The following is an 18,282-nucleotide window of genomic DNA, read 5'->3' as shown; positions in this document are numbered from 1 at the left end:
AGAATAAAACAGGGAATGTATGCACTGTTCATTACTTGAAGGTTGTTATTATTGGTTCAGCACTAAGGTCGCATGTTAATAGCTAACGAAATATTAATTTGCGTGTAATTTTAATTATACACAACATTACCACGCATATTAGTGCTCATTGTAATAATTATAATTAGTGTTTGTATTTATAACCATTGCGTACTACAAATACTCAATTTTGATATTTGCCACGCAAAGCAAATCTTGGAATTCATAAATTGTAAACGCTGCTGGTCGAAATTCGATTAATTTCACTTTAAGAACATTCAAGAGATGATGAGAACGAATGGAATTTGACTTGATTTAACATTTGTTTCCTTTGTGTAGATTTCATGAAAATAGTTTATAGATAGTAGAATTAGATAATAGAATTAATGATAATAGTTTGTGTGAAATGATCAATCAATCATCCGCTTTCAACAGATTTGAAAGTTTTTACTTATAGCATTTCATTTAACTATACATTTAATTTGAAAAGGTTACTAGATAGTTTTATGTTTACAAACAGCAAAAGCCTTGAGTTCTAATGACACAAAACATCCGGCCACTAAGCGATCAATCAACGCATAAAATCGATGTCATAACCGTAGCTGCATGGCTTCCACTTTGCGAGTTTCGGCTTATGTAAGGAACGTACGCGGTAGATACCTTCTACGATTTATGGGATGTTGATTATGGGTTAAATTATGTGCGGTTTCTTGGAACACCGTTTCTGTAGTAAGCCAGCAGAAAATTTTACGGCATGTGGGTTTTAGTCGATTACAGCCCGATGTACACATAACGTACTAGATCGCTTCGTTTCTCTCTTGGCAATTGAATTTCTAAATAAAAGATAGTAGTTTAACATGTTATTACTTAAATACGTCACAACCGTTCAAGTAAAAGTATAGTTTACAATACCGATACCAGCCTTGACTAGACAACAGCTTGTAAATGGCGTAATTGAAAATTTAACTGGTCTATTAGAATTGATACATATACTTCACGAACGGATAACCTTAATATTCTAATTTGTTACTAGTCTCCCAGCACAATTGTGACACATTTAAATTGATTAATATCGCTTTTCATGAAAAAAGAACTATGACATTTTCTCACGACATATTTTTTAAGAAATATACAACGTTGTCCCGGTATCAACAAGTTAAAGATACTTTCACTGGAACAGTAAACCTTATCTTTTGGGTTATGTCAAAACTCTATCGCTAATAGAACAACCACATATTTACGGTCATTAATTTCAACCGGTACTTAAAGTATATTACATCTGTGGTCAACAACCGGTACAACTGTCAAAGCTATCAAATCCTCGAATCGGAACTGTCTACTTAAAAGACAAAGTCGTCGTGACAACTACTCTGGATCGGCACCCAATCGGTAGTTACATGAGCCAATTAGAAAAAAAAAACTTGTAATTTAATTACTTTATCAAAAGGCGTGACAAGCTATAATGACACGCTTTCATTTCTTCAGTCAGATTTTCTAACAAATTGACACTTGTCATTATGTCATGTAATGATTTTGTCTGATAGTCAAATTAAAAATTAGACGACTTTTTTATTCGACCTCACTTTCTTAATGAACAGGATATAGGTAAACGATTAAGACTAGACTTAGAGAACGTATAATCAACGGATATGAATAATACATTAAATGAGTTAGTGTTCTGTATATAAACCAGATAGTAATTATATCAGTTAATAATTTCCCTACAAGAATAGATATATTTTTCTTAATAACTGAATACATATCAAATCAAATTTCGCTGAACCTAAAGGATTACCTTGGGGGACACCAAAACGTAAACACTAAACATAAGACATCGACATTCATTCAAGATTTACTGTTAACAATTTTGAAGTCAGACATCTTAATACAGAATAAATTTGTCAATTTATATTCTTCTCTTGTTATTTAATAACTGTTTAACATCATTTCTACGTAATAATTGCATGTTACATGGTATCAAATGCATTAGCCTTGCAGTCAAGATCATTAACGTAGTTAATGTGTTACGACCATTTAATTTCCTTGAAAATGTTTTAATTATAGATTTGTTGTTTATTGAAGAATACGATTTTAATAATTAATAAGCAATATATAATAATTTCAAAGTTTATGGGCTGTGACGATTCATAATAATATAATGATATGCAAAAAAAATTTCGAAAATTCAATATTTCGCAAAGGGACTGCCCATTTCTGGTGCGACGGTATCTTTGTAACCTTTATTACCGCAGAGAGACAACTCGGGCTATTCTTGGTCATTTATTACTCATCCCAGAATAGGCTGCGGTGTATTTCAATAAATAATTATAGCCTCAATGCATACACCTAAAGATAATGCACATATTTCAAAACCAAAACTTCGAATCAAGTATTGTTTATGTAACGGACAACAATTAGACATCAATTTTGTTCCGACACGCCTCTATCATAAATATTCTTCTTCTCATGCCTATATGAAATTCAAACGTAAAGGGTAACTTGATTGACCCATAAAGAGCACCTTTCTATTGGAACCTTACGTAAGCAGTAGATTTGCCTTAAAAGTAGGAAGACGGCTTTGGAAGTGATCGAAAACATTCGATACCGGAATGAGATAATCCTAAAATATTACTAAAATAGAAAATGAATAATACTGAGCATTAAATAACATTCATGCTTTGTATTTTTGACATACCTTCTAATTAAATAACGATAAAGGTTGATTTAAAGTCTGTCATATTCATTCATGAAGATTTACACTTTGCAGGCGTTGATTACTTATGATATTAATGCCGGTAATTACTGGTCAACTATTGAACCAATGATTAATAGATTTAAAAATCCAAATGGACAGATTAACAAATGGACTGGAACTTAAACAATACGATATCAATCATCATAAACACACATGTCACAACCAGTGTAGATATTTTCACAACTATCACTAGCCTAATTTGCTCTTTCCTAACTCTAAATTGACAAACGGATCAAACTCACGACTTCTCACTAACGCCTACGTAACATTAACAGAACAACTTATGAGTCTTTGCTCTTCATTTATGCCTTATACGATATCATTGTGTGCTTACAAAAATTCATTAGCCGACATTTAATAGAACACGACTTAATGATTTGACAAATGAGATCAATTATTTATGTTACGTCATCGGGAAGTGAGCTTAGTTCAAACGATGCTTTCTACCTTTGTACTTGGGATATTGTATCATCTTCATAGGCTTTCGAAATTTCTGAATGGAGTCGTGACTGCATTACTGTTGATTTAATCCTGTCGACATGTTTTTGATATTGCAACCGTTCTTATTCTTGAAGTTCCTGTTGTGAAATACTTGGAAAGAGAATTCGAATACTCTTCGTATCGCTTTTAAATCATGTAAAATGGATGGTCTTTTAATTTCTTTATCTTGAAATAAATCGGAACTAAAATTTTAATCTATTTACCTTTGCTTAGTGAATGGCATGCATGCTAATTGCAATGCTAACGACGGTTAAGTTAATTTTAATGTTGATATTAAAAACGAACTTATCTTTATAATCCTCAATAAATTTTATGAATCCAATTTCATGACAACATGGCTTTTAAAATTAAATTACGATCATCATCAAAGCCCAATGCTAAAGTACAATTTAATTACCATTCTAATATCATACGCCTTGATTTCCCAAAGAACCAAATTCAAGAGCCAACAACCAATCAAATAGACAGGACTCAAATTTGGGAAGAGAACAGCAAATCGTGACTGCATGCAAAACTTTTGTACATCATATATTTAAGTAACACTTGAATTGTTTAAGACATGCTACCACACAGAACATAAACACTATTATTTTGCAGTCACGTTCCATAGTGCGACACAATAAATTTTGTTCTAGGCAATGCATCCTTGAGCATGGACCTCTCTAATACCAATGATGGGATAATGTACACAGAACAGTCAATATTATCGGCGTCGTTAGCCGCATTGTTATTCCATTAGATAAATCAGCAACCTACAGTTTAAGTCATAAGAAGCATAAAATTTTGCACGATTTTGCAATCGTTAATCATATCAAGTAAATATGGCTTAAGTGTCCATCGTTTTATAGTAACAACTACCGTTATAGCTTATATTTTAACTAATGTATAATCAGTGTAATATAATGCCGTAAATTACACATTGTATTGCCTTACCTAATACGCAATATCCCAAAAAAGTATGATACAACAACAGTTTCCACGTTGCACGCTAATCGATTAAAAATAACAAACCATCTCTATAATAACCGTAAAAATACCTAACGTAAAACGACTTTCTTTGCGTTAATCACCAAACAATAACATCCGCGATCGCACGCAACAATACGCGTGAGTAATCGTTAAACAAAACACTGTCACGATAGTAATGACATAGTAAGGCAGTAAACGCACGTTACCAAAGAGTTACGTCAGGAAAAAAGTCGTGTGTTCGTACTGGCGCGGAAAAAAACAACTGCTACGATTCACTAACTCATCAGCGAATGACCTACAAAGGAAATTCGTATTTAAAAAGAGAATATACTTGTAATATATTAACATTTTTATTCGTTTTATTCGTCATTTTATTCTCGTGTCTGAACTCCTCCGAAACGGCTCGACCGATTGTTATGAAATTTCCGTAGGTCCGAAAATCGGAAGACATCTATTTTTCCTACTCCTAAGAGAGTTGTTTTTTTCGTTCATATGACACAACAAAGCAATGTTTGCTGGACAGTCATATATTGTCGTTCGGTTCCATTCACATGAAGCGATCAATTTGAGAGGAAGACACACAGACAGAGGCATGAGCAAAGATTAAAATAAATCAAATAAGTAAAGATTGGAATGCCATTCAATATAGGAATACTAAAACAAATGACGTTAGTTAAAACCTTGAGTTAATTCTGTCAGTGAATATACCATTAATCTTTCCAAATATGAAACCTTAATATAAATTTTGAATGAATCTAATATTCAATTTATCCTGATATTAGTGCTCTTCAAATTCCAATCGAAATGTTCCCAAGCTATAATAACTCACGTAGAACTTTAAACAATATTGAATGAACCATTAATTGCATTTATTTATTACCGAAATTAAAAAGCTAAACATTTATGCATAAGATGTTATTATGCAGTTTAATACGCCATACGTATTCCTTTTTAAATTTATTTTACGAACAGGTATGAAAGTCCACACCCACTTATTTTCAATTCGAATCCTGTCTTGATAAGAGACCGATTCAAAATATATTACGAGCTAAATGCTAGCTGGCATAATAACTTTAAAGCTTGCGATCAAATCAAATAAATAAAATAAAAAATGTTTTGATTAAATCTTCGTTCGCATTTATCTCTTGAAAATAAAAGAGTATTCATTGAAATATTACAAACTTTACGAAAACAAATAACTGGTGTTCCAAAAGGTTTAACATCATTAATAACAGAATGTTCGAAATTTGAATAACAGTGTTTGTTTTTGCTTTATTAATAGCCTTTGTTTATCGTACAAATGTAGCAGGAAAGAAATTGTCTTTCTGGTTTAAGATTAATTGTCTATGAGCTTTTAATGTATGGTCGTTGTCTGTAATAGTGTTGTGCGTCACGCTAAACGTTTTGGTTCCGTGTTTCTTTATGCCGCTGTACGACATTGAAGTGTCGTGATGATTTTGTGCCTACACTGTATTTAGATTCATATGTGTCTATTATGTGTAGTACAAGTGCCTATTAGGTTGTATTAAAGTGAGTCGAAATAAATTGAGGAAACGTGTATGAATATGAGAAATAATTCGTTTTCTTATCCTTCAGTGAAGTTTAGATTTGGAAAGATAATACGACATCTTTACGACTACGTCGCGATGAGCAGAGTCCCTACACTAGTATTCCTTATTTGATATAATAAATAAATTATCAGTCTCTTCTCACTGATGCGCTTTTGAAATTTAACTACAGAAAGACGTATTATTACACATAGTATTTGCTACAGACACTCATCTCCTAAACCACTTTGTCCTTTGTGATGTGACCCAATAACAAATGACAGTCTCACACCTACGTAAATGCGTCTACGTGCCTATATTACAACACTAGGTACGTTTTGCGTAAATATGGAGAAACCAATAATGCGTGTTTTAAAAAAAAAATACATTTGCGAAAAAAATATTTTTAAATACATCATTTCTATCGTTTTAAAGATTAAAGATAACGGATATGTAACATTCGTTTGACATAATTTGTTATATGCGGAAACAATAAAAGTTATGTTAGCCATAAATAAGATAGGTACCCTTTCATTATAACTAGTCCATGAACATTACATGGTCATGGTTTAATGATGTCAAGTATAGTATTAATAATATTTTATTACGCACGCTCTTTTGGCTAATTATTAAGGTTTACTTGCATACAACAATCTTAATAATTCATTGTCTTATGAACGGATATTTATTATAATTGTTTACATAAACAAAATATTTCTTATTGGATTTAAATAATATTGTAACGATTTGTATAAAATAAAATTTGTTTTCTGCAATGAACGTATTCTTTACTTACGATGAGGCAGAGTCAATTTCATGCAGTAAACTAATTAAGAAACCACCTTAAATATTTATTTACAGCGTTATAGAAACCACAGGTCAAAAACCAAACAACTCAAAATACTTCAATCTAAAAAGGCTATGTCTCAAATACCGCTTTTAAAAAATCCCCCTGTATCTCTTACCTGCGCTTTACGTAAACGCCTCTCGTATTCCCGCGTAGTGTTGTCATTTGTCACATAACTGGCGTACGCGTGTGCATACTAAATCGATGTCACGCTCCATATACTAGTAACGAAGCTCGTACAGATGAGTACTGATGTGTACATTGAGTAATACGACTTGACAGACGTGATTTATGCCTTAAGTACAGTTACGGACTACCTACTGCGAATTTCAAAAGCGCTTTTTTTGTTAATTGTACGTAATTGTTGTGATGTTTTGCATTGTTACGTTAAGTATCGTATGTATTAACATGCTTATTAAGATTGCATGATAAACTCCTTTCGTATAAGTAACAGATATTTTTTTAATTGATATATGGTTAACAGTAATAACGGAGTATTACCAGTATCAGTATAAGTATCAGTTAATAAATGATGATTGTAAAAGTAAAAGAATCATCAGTTGTGGAAACGTAAATTATACTATTTGTGAATTTAGTAGTAAAATAAATAATAATATTAATTTATCAAAAGAAACGTTGATCGGACATTAGACGTAAACAATGAAACTAAGTACATGTAATTTGCTTAACTCAGACCGTGCGGCAAATATTCCATTGTAATTTCATTTGCAAAGGGAAGTCGTTACAGTTGAGAATTATAGAAATTCCGCAACATTGCTCTACCATAATCTAGTCATTTTAAGCATTTATTACAATCATATGGTAATAATAAATGCGGAAATGTAAAAATGCCGTCAGTAATTAATTTAATAGATAGTAAACGATAATTCTTTGCACATACTTTTGATGCCACAAATAATTGCATGTGTAATATGTCTGTTCATTAAAACAAGTCATCGTTAACATATTTTTCTTGTTTTAAGCTTGTTTTTAATTAATATTACGTCAACACAGAGGCTTTTAACAAACGTATTCCCAATTTATGTGACAAGTCGAAAACAAGCAGCAAACTCCTTGGCAGAAAAAAAAGGAAAAATATTTCATAAATTTCAAATTTAGAAGCGTCTCTTAAGTTCTTAACAAACGTTATGACAAGGTGTGTGAAAATATTTAAGTTTCTCATCGTACGAAGGTTTACGCACAATACCAACATTATCAAAGAATGGCACACTATTGCAAATAATTTAATTAACGTTAACACACTGGCAACTCAGTAATTTGTAGGTACTAATGTTGCAACGTGATGTTACACATTTATTCGTGCAGGTAAATCTGGGCAATTAATTCATTCTGCCCTAAATAATTACCCTTTACCTTACTACAGGTATTGCATCGTAAAATTATGTATTGCTCAAAGTAATTTAAACTTTTGATTTGAGTCGTTACCATAAAGGTTCTCGTACATAACTCAAGATCTTGATTTACAGATAGGGACGTTCCATTCAAAACTTAGTTTTGTAATGATGAATAACAATCGTATTGTCTACGATTTCAGCCCTATCTTAACACAAATGTCTTATATAATTAAGTTAATGTATGTTAATAATAAATAATAGTATTATGTAGCTATTTATTGTAATTACTACTTATTCTAAATGTAAGCGAATATAAAATGCAGCGGAAAACTCTATTTTGAGGTTAAAATCAACAGATAGATTTTTGATATTTTGACATTACTTTGACACAGGTTCTGAAATTGATTTAACTTTCGTAACATGGCTTTGACCCGGTGTCTAAAGGGCAATGATCCAAATATTTAGACACATGTCGTGCACAAGCCGTTAGCGATCATTGGGAGATTCCACCCTATGACTAAGCTGGTCAAAGCCACAGTGACCTCTGTACTAAATTGAAAACAAAAATTACCGCTAGTATATTAATATGTACGTATTTGATTATACGTTTAGTAATAGTTTATTTTACGGGCAGTCTATTATTTGAGGTCAAATCATGTCTGAATGGCTCGAGATCGAATAATTAAGTATCAGTGCAGTACTTTATCAAAGTATAGTATAAATATTTATGTTTGTAGTAATAAGAAGATACATATTTAACATTATTATAGCAGCATGATTTATAGATACTTGCCTTCAGTGTTTTTTTTTACTTTGCAAATAGTTTTAGCACAGGCTTTGACAATTAAATCGAACTATGTCTATTGGACTGAGATGTTTTTTTTTATCTAAGTGAATGCAGCATTCATTTGACTTGTTTGCTTATTATACTGACTTCAATTTAGTAGGAATATTACATTATTTCTTTGTTAGCTATTAGGAAGACCACATGTGATTACATTCACATAAATACATTAGCGACTAAATTAGGTTAACAAAATTTTAATATCAACACACATTAATCTTTTAGACATCGACTCGTATTATCGCATCCGGCATTTACATTATTATTAAATACGTATTATTATAAGCTGTTACTAACACGAAAACAATTATTATAAGCAGACGGGCGATCGTTTAGATTATAAAATGTTTAAGGCTTAGATTCATAAAAGAGTTTCGTAACGAAACAGGAAGCTTCTTAAAACTATCTACTACCTATCTATTCTATGCTACTGTTGTTACGCGATTCATCGCATCTCATCGCGCTAATTAAATATAGCTATTTGGTATTAAAAATAAAAAGCTTGTCTGTTTGAGAGTATGTTGCTTAATATTTTACAATGCTTTGAGATTAGTAGATCCAGCAGGAAGTGTTTGAAAGGCTCATGTTAAGAAAAAAAGTTGGATTTTTTTGTGTGTTACGGTTAATCTATTAATCAGCAAGCAATAACTTCTTAAAGAAATATTGTTTTTTTTTTATCCTGAACATCCTATACCCACTGTAAGTAGATAAAAGAAAATATGTAATTTAAAAATAGAAAACTAAATTAGACCTGATTTTTACTTGTCCCAGTATCTACGTGATTATATATTGAATATTTAATAACGTGTCAATTGTATTCGTAGTTCGTTTAACTGTACCATGAGTGCGTAATCTCATAACAAATGAAGCGTAGTCTAATATGAAATGAAGTGTCCGTCAGTACTGGAGTGGACTTCAAATTAGGTATTGTTAAAATCGCATTATTGATTTATACTGTCAATCTAATTGACAGATTGATGTTAAAGGATGAATAAGTAAGAGTCGAAGATTGATTAGACTAAAGTACAAAATTTTGATTTGATTAAGAGCCTCTATATTTGAATTACTGAATTATTGTAGCCTATATACAATTTAATCGATAAAATGTCAAAATTTAACTAATTAATAACCATTCATGGTGTGACATGAATAAAATTGAATCCGTTATTTGATATAATACAAATTGAATATTTTCTTTAAAGATTTACAATCTTAGTTACGATGATAAAGCAATGGTACAAATAAATATATATTTAATTTTATCTTTAAAAAGCTTTAAAGCGAATTGTAACCTAAAAAGTTCCGAATGCTTTACAAAATACATTAATTTACAATCTATCCCTACAACCTAACACTGCGGTACTAAACTACTGTAGTAAAAAAAAAAACAATTATATGCTTTCAACATAAAAACACGGTCAAAACTCACGACAATATGACAGATTACAATTTTCTTACCATTACTTCCTAATTTAAAAAGTTGCATCAACTACCACCCATCATTATCGCTCAACATTTAAAGAACAGTAGAACTGACAAGATAACAGATTATAATAAGATGATTACAAACAAACATTTCAAGTCTAACATAGTTATGTCATAAGCAATAAAGATACATATCATTATGCCAAGTAGCCGCACGTAAGGTTACTAGATAATGCGGTTAATCTCAACATTTTTGGTCAAGTTCTCACTTTCTCTAAACTGGTATTTATCTGCGATAATGCTTAGAAAACGCGGGTAAATTGCGTTTAAGGTTAGGTTGAAAACTGACTGGACTATTTTAGATAAAAATATGATGTATATTTTCGCGCATTTATTTAAATGTCTAGTTATATTATGTACCATATTATAATGCATGATACGTTTCTTCTAGATCTTTTCTTGCATGAGATCGTAACGACCATGCCACATAATTCCAAACTATTCTGATTTAAAAACCTTCAAATAAAAAGAAAAGGTTTGAATTACAAACATATTCAAAGTTCTTAAAAAATAAACTGTTATTTCATCGAACAATGATTTGAATTGGGAAATCCGTTAAACGTTTGGAAACGCACTTTCATTTTCTGAGGTAATATTTGATTTCTACAATCGACAATAGTTCCAACGCAATAAAATTATATTTGTATGTAATAAAAATAATAATTTTGTTTTATTATACCATCAAACTTGAATTTTAGGGCCTGTTTTCCGCATTGCTCCCATTCACTATTTGAAACTGATAAAGATTCTCATCAAAAAGTAGACATATGTAAATATCTATTGCAAGCTTATTTTATTATGGATTATGATATTAAAATAAACATGTTATATCACATTATGGAAAACAAGACTCTACTCTTATACAAAGAAAAACTATGTGTTCACATAGTTTTCTTAAGAGAAACTGTTTCCAAATAACCTCAAACCTCAAAAACTTTAAATTTATTATGTAAAAGAAATTATATTGTATCTTTATCGCAACCAATTAATTCAACCCCCCGTATGTCGCCACCGCCATTATTCACTTCAATAATTAGTGATGACATTCCAAATTCAAGTTGCTACAGGTCTACCCGGACTTTCTCTACGACCTGTGACACGCTTGCAACACAAACTTTACATAGTTCCTTCAAAATATTTGTTTTTAGAACACGTATAGTGGGTCGGGTGAGAGGTCACTGGAATAATTGACGATTATTAATAATACGTAATAATGCTAAATGCTGTGATGCAAAGGTATGATGTAAAGTGGCTTCAATCAGTTTAATTGACTGTAGTTAGAATATTTACTGCGTTTTTATTTGTTTTACAAATGATAACTTTGTTGTTAGTTAATTGTGTCGGCGTAACATATTTACTCGTTACATGTACGTTGCATTAATGTTCTTTTTTTGTTTTATTGCCCACTTTATTACTTGCCTTGCATTAATTTCAAATATTTCTTAAACCTTTTTAAGTCGGCAAAGCGGTGCATTATTTTATTTTAACACTCGTGGAACTTGGAGCACAGAAAATTTTCCAGTGATCCATTTTTGCCCGTAATATGAGTCTTCATTTTTTTCAAGTAACAAATTTAACACTTATTCCTTTGGCACAATATCACTCTCAAAATCAGTGTCCAAGTACCAATTACCAATCTAAGATATCAATTTAGAACTCCAGACGTAGTTTTTAGGTAGGAAATACGAGTCGTACACCGCAAACCACAAACGGTCCACTATCGGAGCCTACGTGTGATATAATAGCTCAGTTTTCACTCACTGGTCATTTTAAACTACGTTATTTAATTTCAAATGCAGTTAGAAATAAACAACTTGTCAATTTTAGCGCTTAGACTCAACGTCTCGATCTTGGCCAAAAAAAAAGGCTTCCAAGTTATTTAAAAATCGAATATCTATTTTAGCATTCCATAAATCCACGCACATGAGAACGCCATTTTCTTTTTATAATAACGAAAACAGTTTTGTTAAATAAATTTTTCTTTACCTTCCAAAGCTTTTTGTTTTTATATTCGAAGATAGTATTTGCTTCCTGCCTTAAATTGGACTTCCTTTAACAAGACAACATGTTCTATCTTCGATTCATGCACTAGTTTACTTGAATTATATAAATGTTGTTTTTTTTTATATTTATCGTTGACATTCTCTACACGCGCTAAGAATTTTCAAAAATTTAGTAACCGCCGAATTACGATTCCAATGCTACAAAATCTGCATAATCTACTCGAACAAAATTGTCTTCCGCAACACATTTTTTGTAAATCATATTGCATTACAGTAAAATTGTGTCACAGCCGTGTCCCGTATGATTTACGATGGGAACAACACAAACCACAACATGGCGACACGTAACCAGACGTAACCGGATGATAATGGCAATTACAACACGGTTAATAACAACATTATAATCTTATTATACTTAATAACCAGTATCAAAGTGGTCACATACATATCTGAGGTATAAAGTACCTTAGAAGTTTGGAAAGGAAAGTGTCCGGAAATCGTTTGATTTTTACCTGAGGCGCTTGGCTTCTCTACGTATTCTCTAAGTATAAACATATTGAATACTTAGAAAATAACTTTCATGAACAAAAAAGAACAAGATAAGAATAATTCCCACTTTACATCACTAGTAAGATCGCTTTTCAAGAAGATTTACGACGATGATTTAGACGATTCACATTCAGCTGTACTCACTAATATTATAGAGCTGAAGATTTCGTTGTTTGAAAGCGCTAATCTCAAGAACAACAGGTCCGATCTGAAAAAATGTTTCACGATTAGATAACCCATTTATTGAGAAAGTCTATAGAAACGCGATTTAATTAATATAAGATGAAATATATCACAAAAAAGGGGAAAGCTCCCTGCACTGTAAAACTATTAATCCGATTAAAAAAAAGCCTAACTTACAAATATAACCCACGTTTATTTTCCATTTCAACATCAGATGTAGATTTCTATTTTCTTCTATTTCTATTTTGTATTTTCTCGGGAGAGAAAGATAGCGCTCTAAATAGACTTACATTCAAAAATATGTTTCTTGGTGCTATCAATTCGTTCTAAAATGTATATCGTGTAAAATATCGCGATGTTCGTAACCTAACGTTAATATTGCAGGAAGACCTAGCAAGTGTTATAAGCTCATTGAAGCTACTATTTACCAGGTGTAGTATTATTCAAGATGTTAATAAGATTATACGTAAACTGTAAACAAGAATTACATAAGGAAGGTATATCTAGTGTTGTCTGCCACGTTCAGATATTTATCTATTATGATTATAATATTTTCCGCTTTAGACTGGAATATTAATACTACTTGCTCGTTTTTACCTCATTTCTTTATACTATGAGTAGGTACAAATATAAAAGAAGTAAATAATTAATAAGGTTTTTACCTATAAGGAGAGAGGATGACCAAGTCTCTCCTGTTGGGATGAGAAGATATTCGGCCATAATACGTACTAAATTTGCCTTAACATTGACAAAAATATTTTTTTCTCCCATGTTCTTTCTGCAGTTTATTGGAAATTAATACCAAATATAAAATACTTCTGTCCCGCTATCGTACATTGATCAAATAACAGTGAGTGGAACTTACGCGTGATGTCACTTTTGAGTATAAATTTTGCGATGTTAGTATGTCACGAACAGTTTATCTTTGTATTTTTCATGTTTCAGATAAAAACAAAAATAAGTGCCTAAATTAAAATCTTGCTGACTAAAAAAAATACTTTTTATACCGTCTTTTTGTTTCGTCAATTATCTATAAAGGGGGATCCCCGTAAATGGGGGCATATAAAGGGGAATTTTGAATACAGCAACAACATTACGGAGAAAAATCAGAGCTATTTAGTATTAGAATATATAGTATATATATACCTAGTTCTTAACCTGAATCTGTACTAACCTATAGAAAGAAAACTTATAAAAATGCAGGAACAGAAATAGACGGAAGACAATAGAATACAACCTGTTCTGTTAATGAATGTCACCTCTGTATATGGCAAGTACTGATGCTGTCTCCTTTTAAGGAAAACAATCATGTTACTAGACAAGTCATTGCACCGCTTCTTAAGCTGGCATTGATAATTAGAGATTACATTAAACCTACATGTAGAGCATCGCTTTATGTCCCAATACAAAACGTCAGGTGTAGGATCTTTTTTTAAATGTGTCAATACTGTTCTTCTTCATTTCTTTTTTAAACCATATGTCCAAAGTAAATAAAGGGATTTGAATGTTTGTGAAATTCATTACGTCGTGAGTTGTTTGTCTCTATAAAAAAATATCAATTGTGCACATATCAGCAAATCGCATGATAGTTTTACTAAAGACTAGAAATGTCACTGTTCAAATATACAACGAACAATATTAACCGAGAGTATTTTTACATTTATTGAATTAAACTATTTAAACTTAGCTAATATTTTCAGGCTCATATTTGAAAATAACTTTTCCATTTTTCGTTAACTCGTAGCACAATTTCAATCATTACTCTTAATTTAAATATATACTTAAAAAAGTAATCAAGTAAAACCGTCTTCCTAAACACCTCACATACAAGTCCTAAACAAAAGCGGAACACTCTATATTACACACGGCAGACCGCTAACCACATCAATACGACGCGCGACGTAATGACACGTAACTAGAGACTAGTCACCATTAACAGCGAATCATTGCGACAGTACCCACTTGGAATATATTTCCATATATTGCTATAGCTTTTACCCACGATCGTTTTGCTATGAGTTCCGTCATACTGGCCATCTGCTCATACATATATTAAGGCATCATATTATGTTTTGATGAAGGTGTTAGAAAATTGGTTTTCGACATTTTGTACATTTTATTTCAATATACGACACGTACCTACATTGATGTGAACTATTAGTCTTATATAAAAAAAATACGGAGAAGTATATTAAGTGCGGATATTTCGCTGTATCCATTAAATGAAAAAACATTTTCTTTTTACTATAATCCTTCAATATGACAATCATAAGACACAAAAATTTTAACGAAATTAGCGTGCCAAATCGAATAATTAATTTATTTTTGTCGACCGCAATTTGCCTAGAAGGAGGTCTTTTGCTTAGTCCTTCACCATGCTAAAACTTGACAACCACTTAAAATACGTCCTAAATGTTTGTAATATGGTTCATATTTGAAAATCAGGGTTTGCCCATTGCATACTTTGGGGTGAAATTTGTTAGAAGACGGTTCCAAATTACGTCAAAACTGGATCAATGTTTTAGGAAAGTATAGACAAGCGAATATTTATTCTATATATAAAGACGGCTGTTGTAATACTCTACATGTATTAGATCTGTCGCAACAATAAACACTTTTACTTGCATATTGTTTAACAATGTGTCAATGCTGTTACGATTGTGAATTTCTCTCATACATAGTCAATAACACGAAATGAACTTGGAATGAGTTGTAAATTGCTTTTGTCATGATATATTTTGTAGTAAGGCGTTTTACTGTCGACAACATTTTAAAACATGTTAGTTATTGGCTATTTTTTTTTAAATAAAAGACAGACAAACCAAGCTGAATAAAAAAGGGAAACTTATGCCTAGCAGCGGATATTCAAAGCTGATGATGTCCCACTAGTATAACACACAGTAACTGTACACTTGGCAACTACGTAAACCTTGTCTGCTCTAATAGTAGAATCGGGTGTAGTACTAACAAAAATGTAATATACCTATAAACCACGAATCCGGGTAACCATAATTATAATTTAACCGTAACATTGCAAAATAAATCCGGCTTGTCACAAAAAAAGTCATTTATTGTATCACACCGCTCCATTTCACGAATTCAGCTACAAGCGTTACAAATTAAATTCTTTTTATAATTAAATTTATTCAAACAGGAACCATGTTACTCGCTCTATAAGGCGGCGGATTTCTTTATTAATACGTCATAGAAGTGATTAGCAATCACTTACTCACAATGTACATTCATGCAACTTTTCAACGTCAATCGTTTTTTCAACGCCACATAATTTACATATTTAAAACTACCTGAGTATATAATGTGGTCTGGTATTTGATATCTGTTCCTTATTTATATGACAAACTAGAAAATGTAGACTTCTCATTTTAGTAATAAACCTCAAACTACCCCTTGATTATAACCCGTGAATCCTTTTATTACACATTCCAATACATATTTTTGTCTGTTTCAGATGACACAAAAGATCTAAATGCTGAATCATCAGAAATCATATCAGAGGCGGTGGCGCCTCCTGCTGGCCTCGCGAGACACTACCAGGAGCCTGAAGCAGCGGCCTCGGACGACCAGGCTGACCACTCCATAGAGCTCGTCGGCGGCGAGCAAAATTTCTTCCCCTCCTTCGCTAACCTCTTCGAACCACGACAGCAAAACAACAACTTCAGACTGGGCTTCAATAACCAAGAAGCAGCATACAGCCAAAGACCAAACTCCTACAGATCACTGCTAAACTATCCTCTCTTTGGTGGATACCGGAACGCAGACAACTTCGCGAAACAAAGCAGTCCCACTGCAGCGCCACTTGTTGAAGCAAGCCCAAGTTTGCTCGGGTCCGGAAACTTTGGAATTATCAGGGGCGGAACTTTCTTAGCTCAGAATGATGACGATGAATACGGCGATGGATACAATTCCTACTATAACAACGGTCATGGCAGACCTTCGTACGAACTCGGCTACATTGCGAACCCAAGGCCGAACTACAATCAGGATCAATTTGCCAACTTCAGAGATTTCGCCGATATCAACACGCCGTCAAATTCTGCCTACTCACATTTCGTCGTAGTCTACGCAAACAAGAACGCAACGATGGACGAAATTAGCGAAGAGTCTAGAAGAGTAGTCTCTAAACCGAAGAATATTATTGAAACATTAGAAAGCATTGACAAAACTACAACCACAAGCTCGCCAAAAATATCAAAAGCTAAATCAAAGCTGGCGGCGACTAAGCAGAAAATGTTGAACAAAAAGGAGCAATGGAAGAAGACCAACTCGAAGTTTGTTAGCCACAAACATGATGCGGAGGAACCTTTATTAGCATTAAGTTAATTTAGTGACAAATACAAAGACTTGCATTATGTAAGTGATTGAATTACCGTGGAAGTGTGCACGAGACACGCGTCAGCACATTTCGAGTGCGATGAGAGTTCGCCGTCTAAATTTAATTTTATGTAAGTTTGTGGACAAATTGTGTAAGTGATTCCGTATGCACGTGTGATCGATGATTGCGAATGTTTGTAAATGTATAAATATCAATAACGAAAAATAAATTAATTTTAAATGTGTGTTTACGATTATTTCTCATAAACCTCATTAGGCTAAGAATAAACTTAGTTTTCCTGTTCACAATGTTGCTTTGCATACAATTTAAACAACAAATTTGAACATAATTTATTATGGGACACAGTCCAATAAGTCCGAAAAATAACCAAAATTAATATACGTAGGAGTTGACTCCACTGCCCTTTTTAAAATTAAATATCCTCAACACTCATCATTTAAGATTTAAGACTAATTAATAAATGGAATTCTTATTAAAATAACTCTATTCGTATTCCTCTAAGTATTTTGATACCAGAATAATTGTAAATTCAGTACGGGGTGGAACACGCAAGGTTAATAAAATATTTCTTCATAATTCCAAAGAAACAATGGAGTACCTACACACCATGCACAATGCAGTGGGTCTCAAGAAATACTCCATCTTGTGAGTAGTAGATACACTAAAAAATGTGTGAGCTAGCGCCATCTATTAATACACCACGTAAACATTAACCGACCTTGTTTAATCTTAATTAAGTAGATTGCGCAAATTCACCATTTAAATGCAAATATAAAAAATGTAGTTATTTAAAGCATTCATCTTATACTTAAAATTACTATATTTTTTTTAGTATTATCACGATAGTTCTTTACTAATTTTCCGATCAATAT

General features: G+C 32.2%; 1 protein-coding gene across 1 annotated transcript in view; it reads left to right on the top strand.

Annotated features, from left to right (window-relative positions):
* Positions 1–17,633, top strand: part of LOC113505378 — a 56,811-nt gene extending 39,178 nt beyond the window's left edge. Inside the window, exon 2 of the mRNA XM_026888044.1 lies at positions 16,526–17,633. Within this exon, the coding sequence (XP_026743845.1) occupies positions 16,526–17,397 (872 nt within the window). The 3' untranslated portion in view covers positions 17,398–17,633. The remainder of the gene's footprint in view (positions 1–16,525) is intronic.
* Positions 17,634–18,282: the final 649 nt, after the last annotated feature.

The sequence above is a fragment of the Trichoplusia ni genome, chromosome 25 (genome assembly GCF_003590095.1).
Source record: "Trichoplusia ni isolate ovarian cell line Hi5 chromosome 25, tn1, whole genome shotgun sequence".
Taxonomy (NCBI): domain Eukaryota; kingdom Metazoa; phylum Arthropoda; class Insecta; order Lepidoptera; family Noctuidae; genus Trichoplusia; species Trichoplusia ni.
This window is presented reverse-complemented; position numbering and strand designations above follow the sequence as displayed.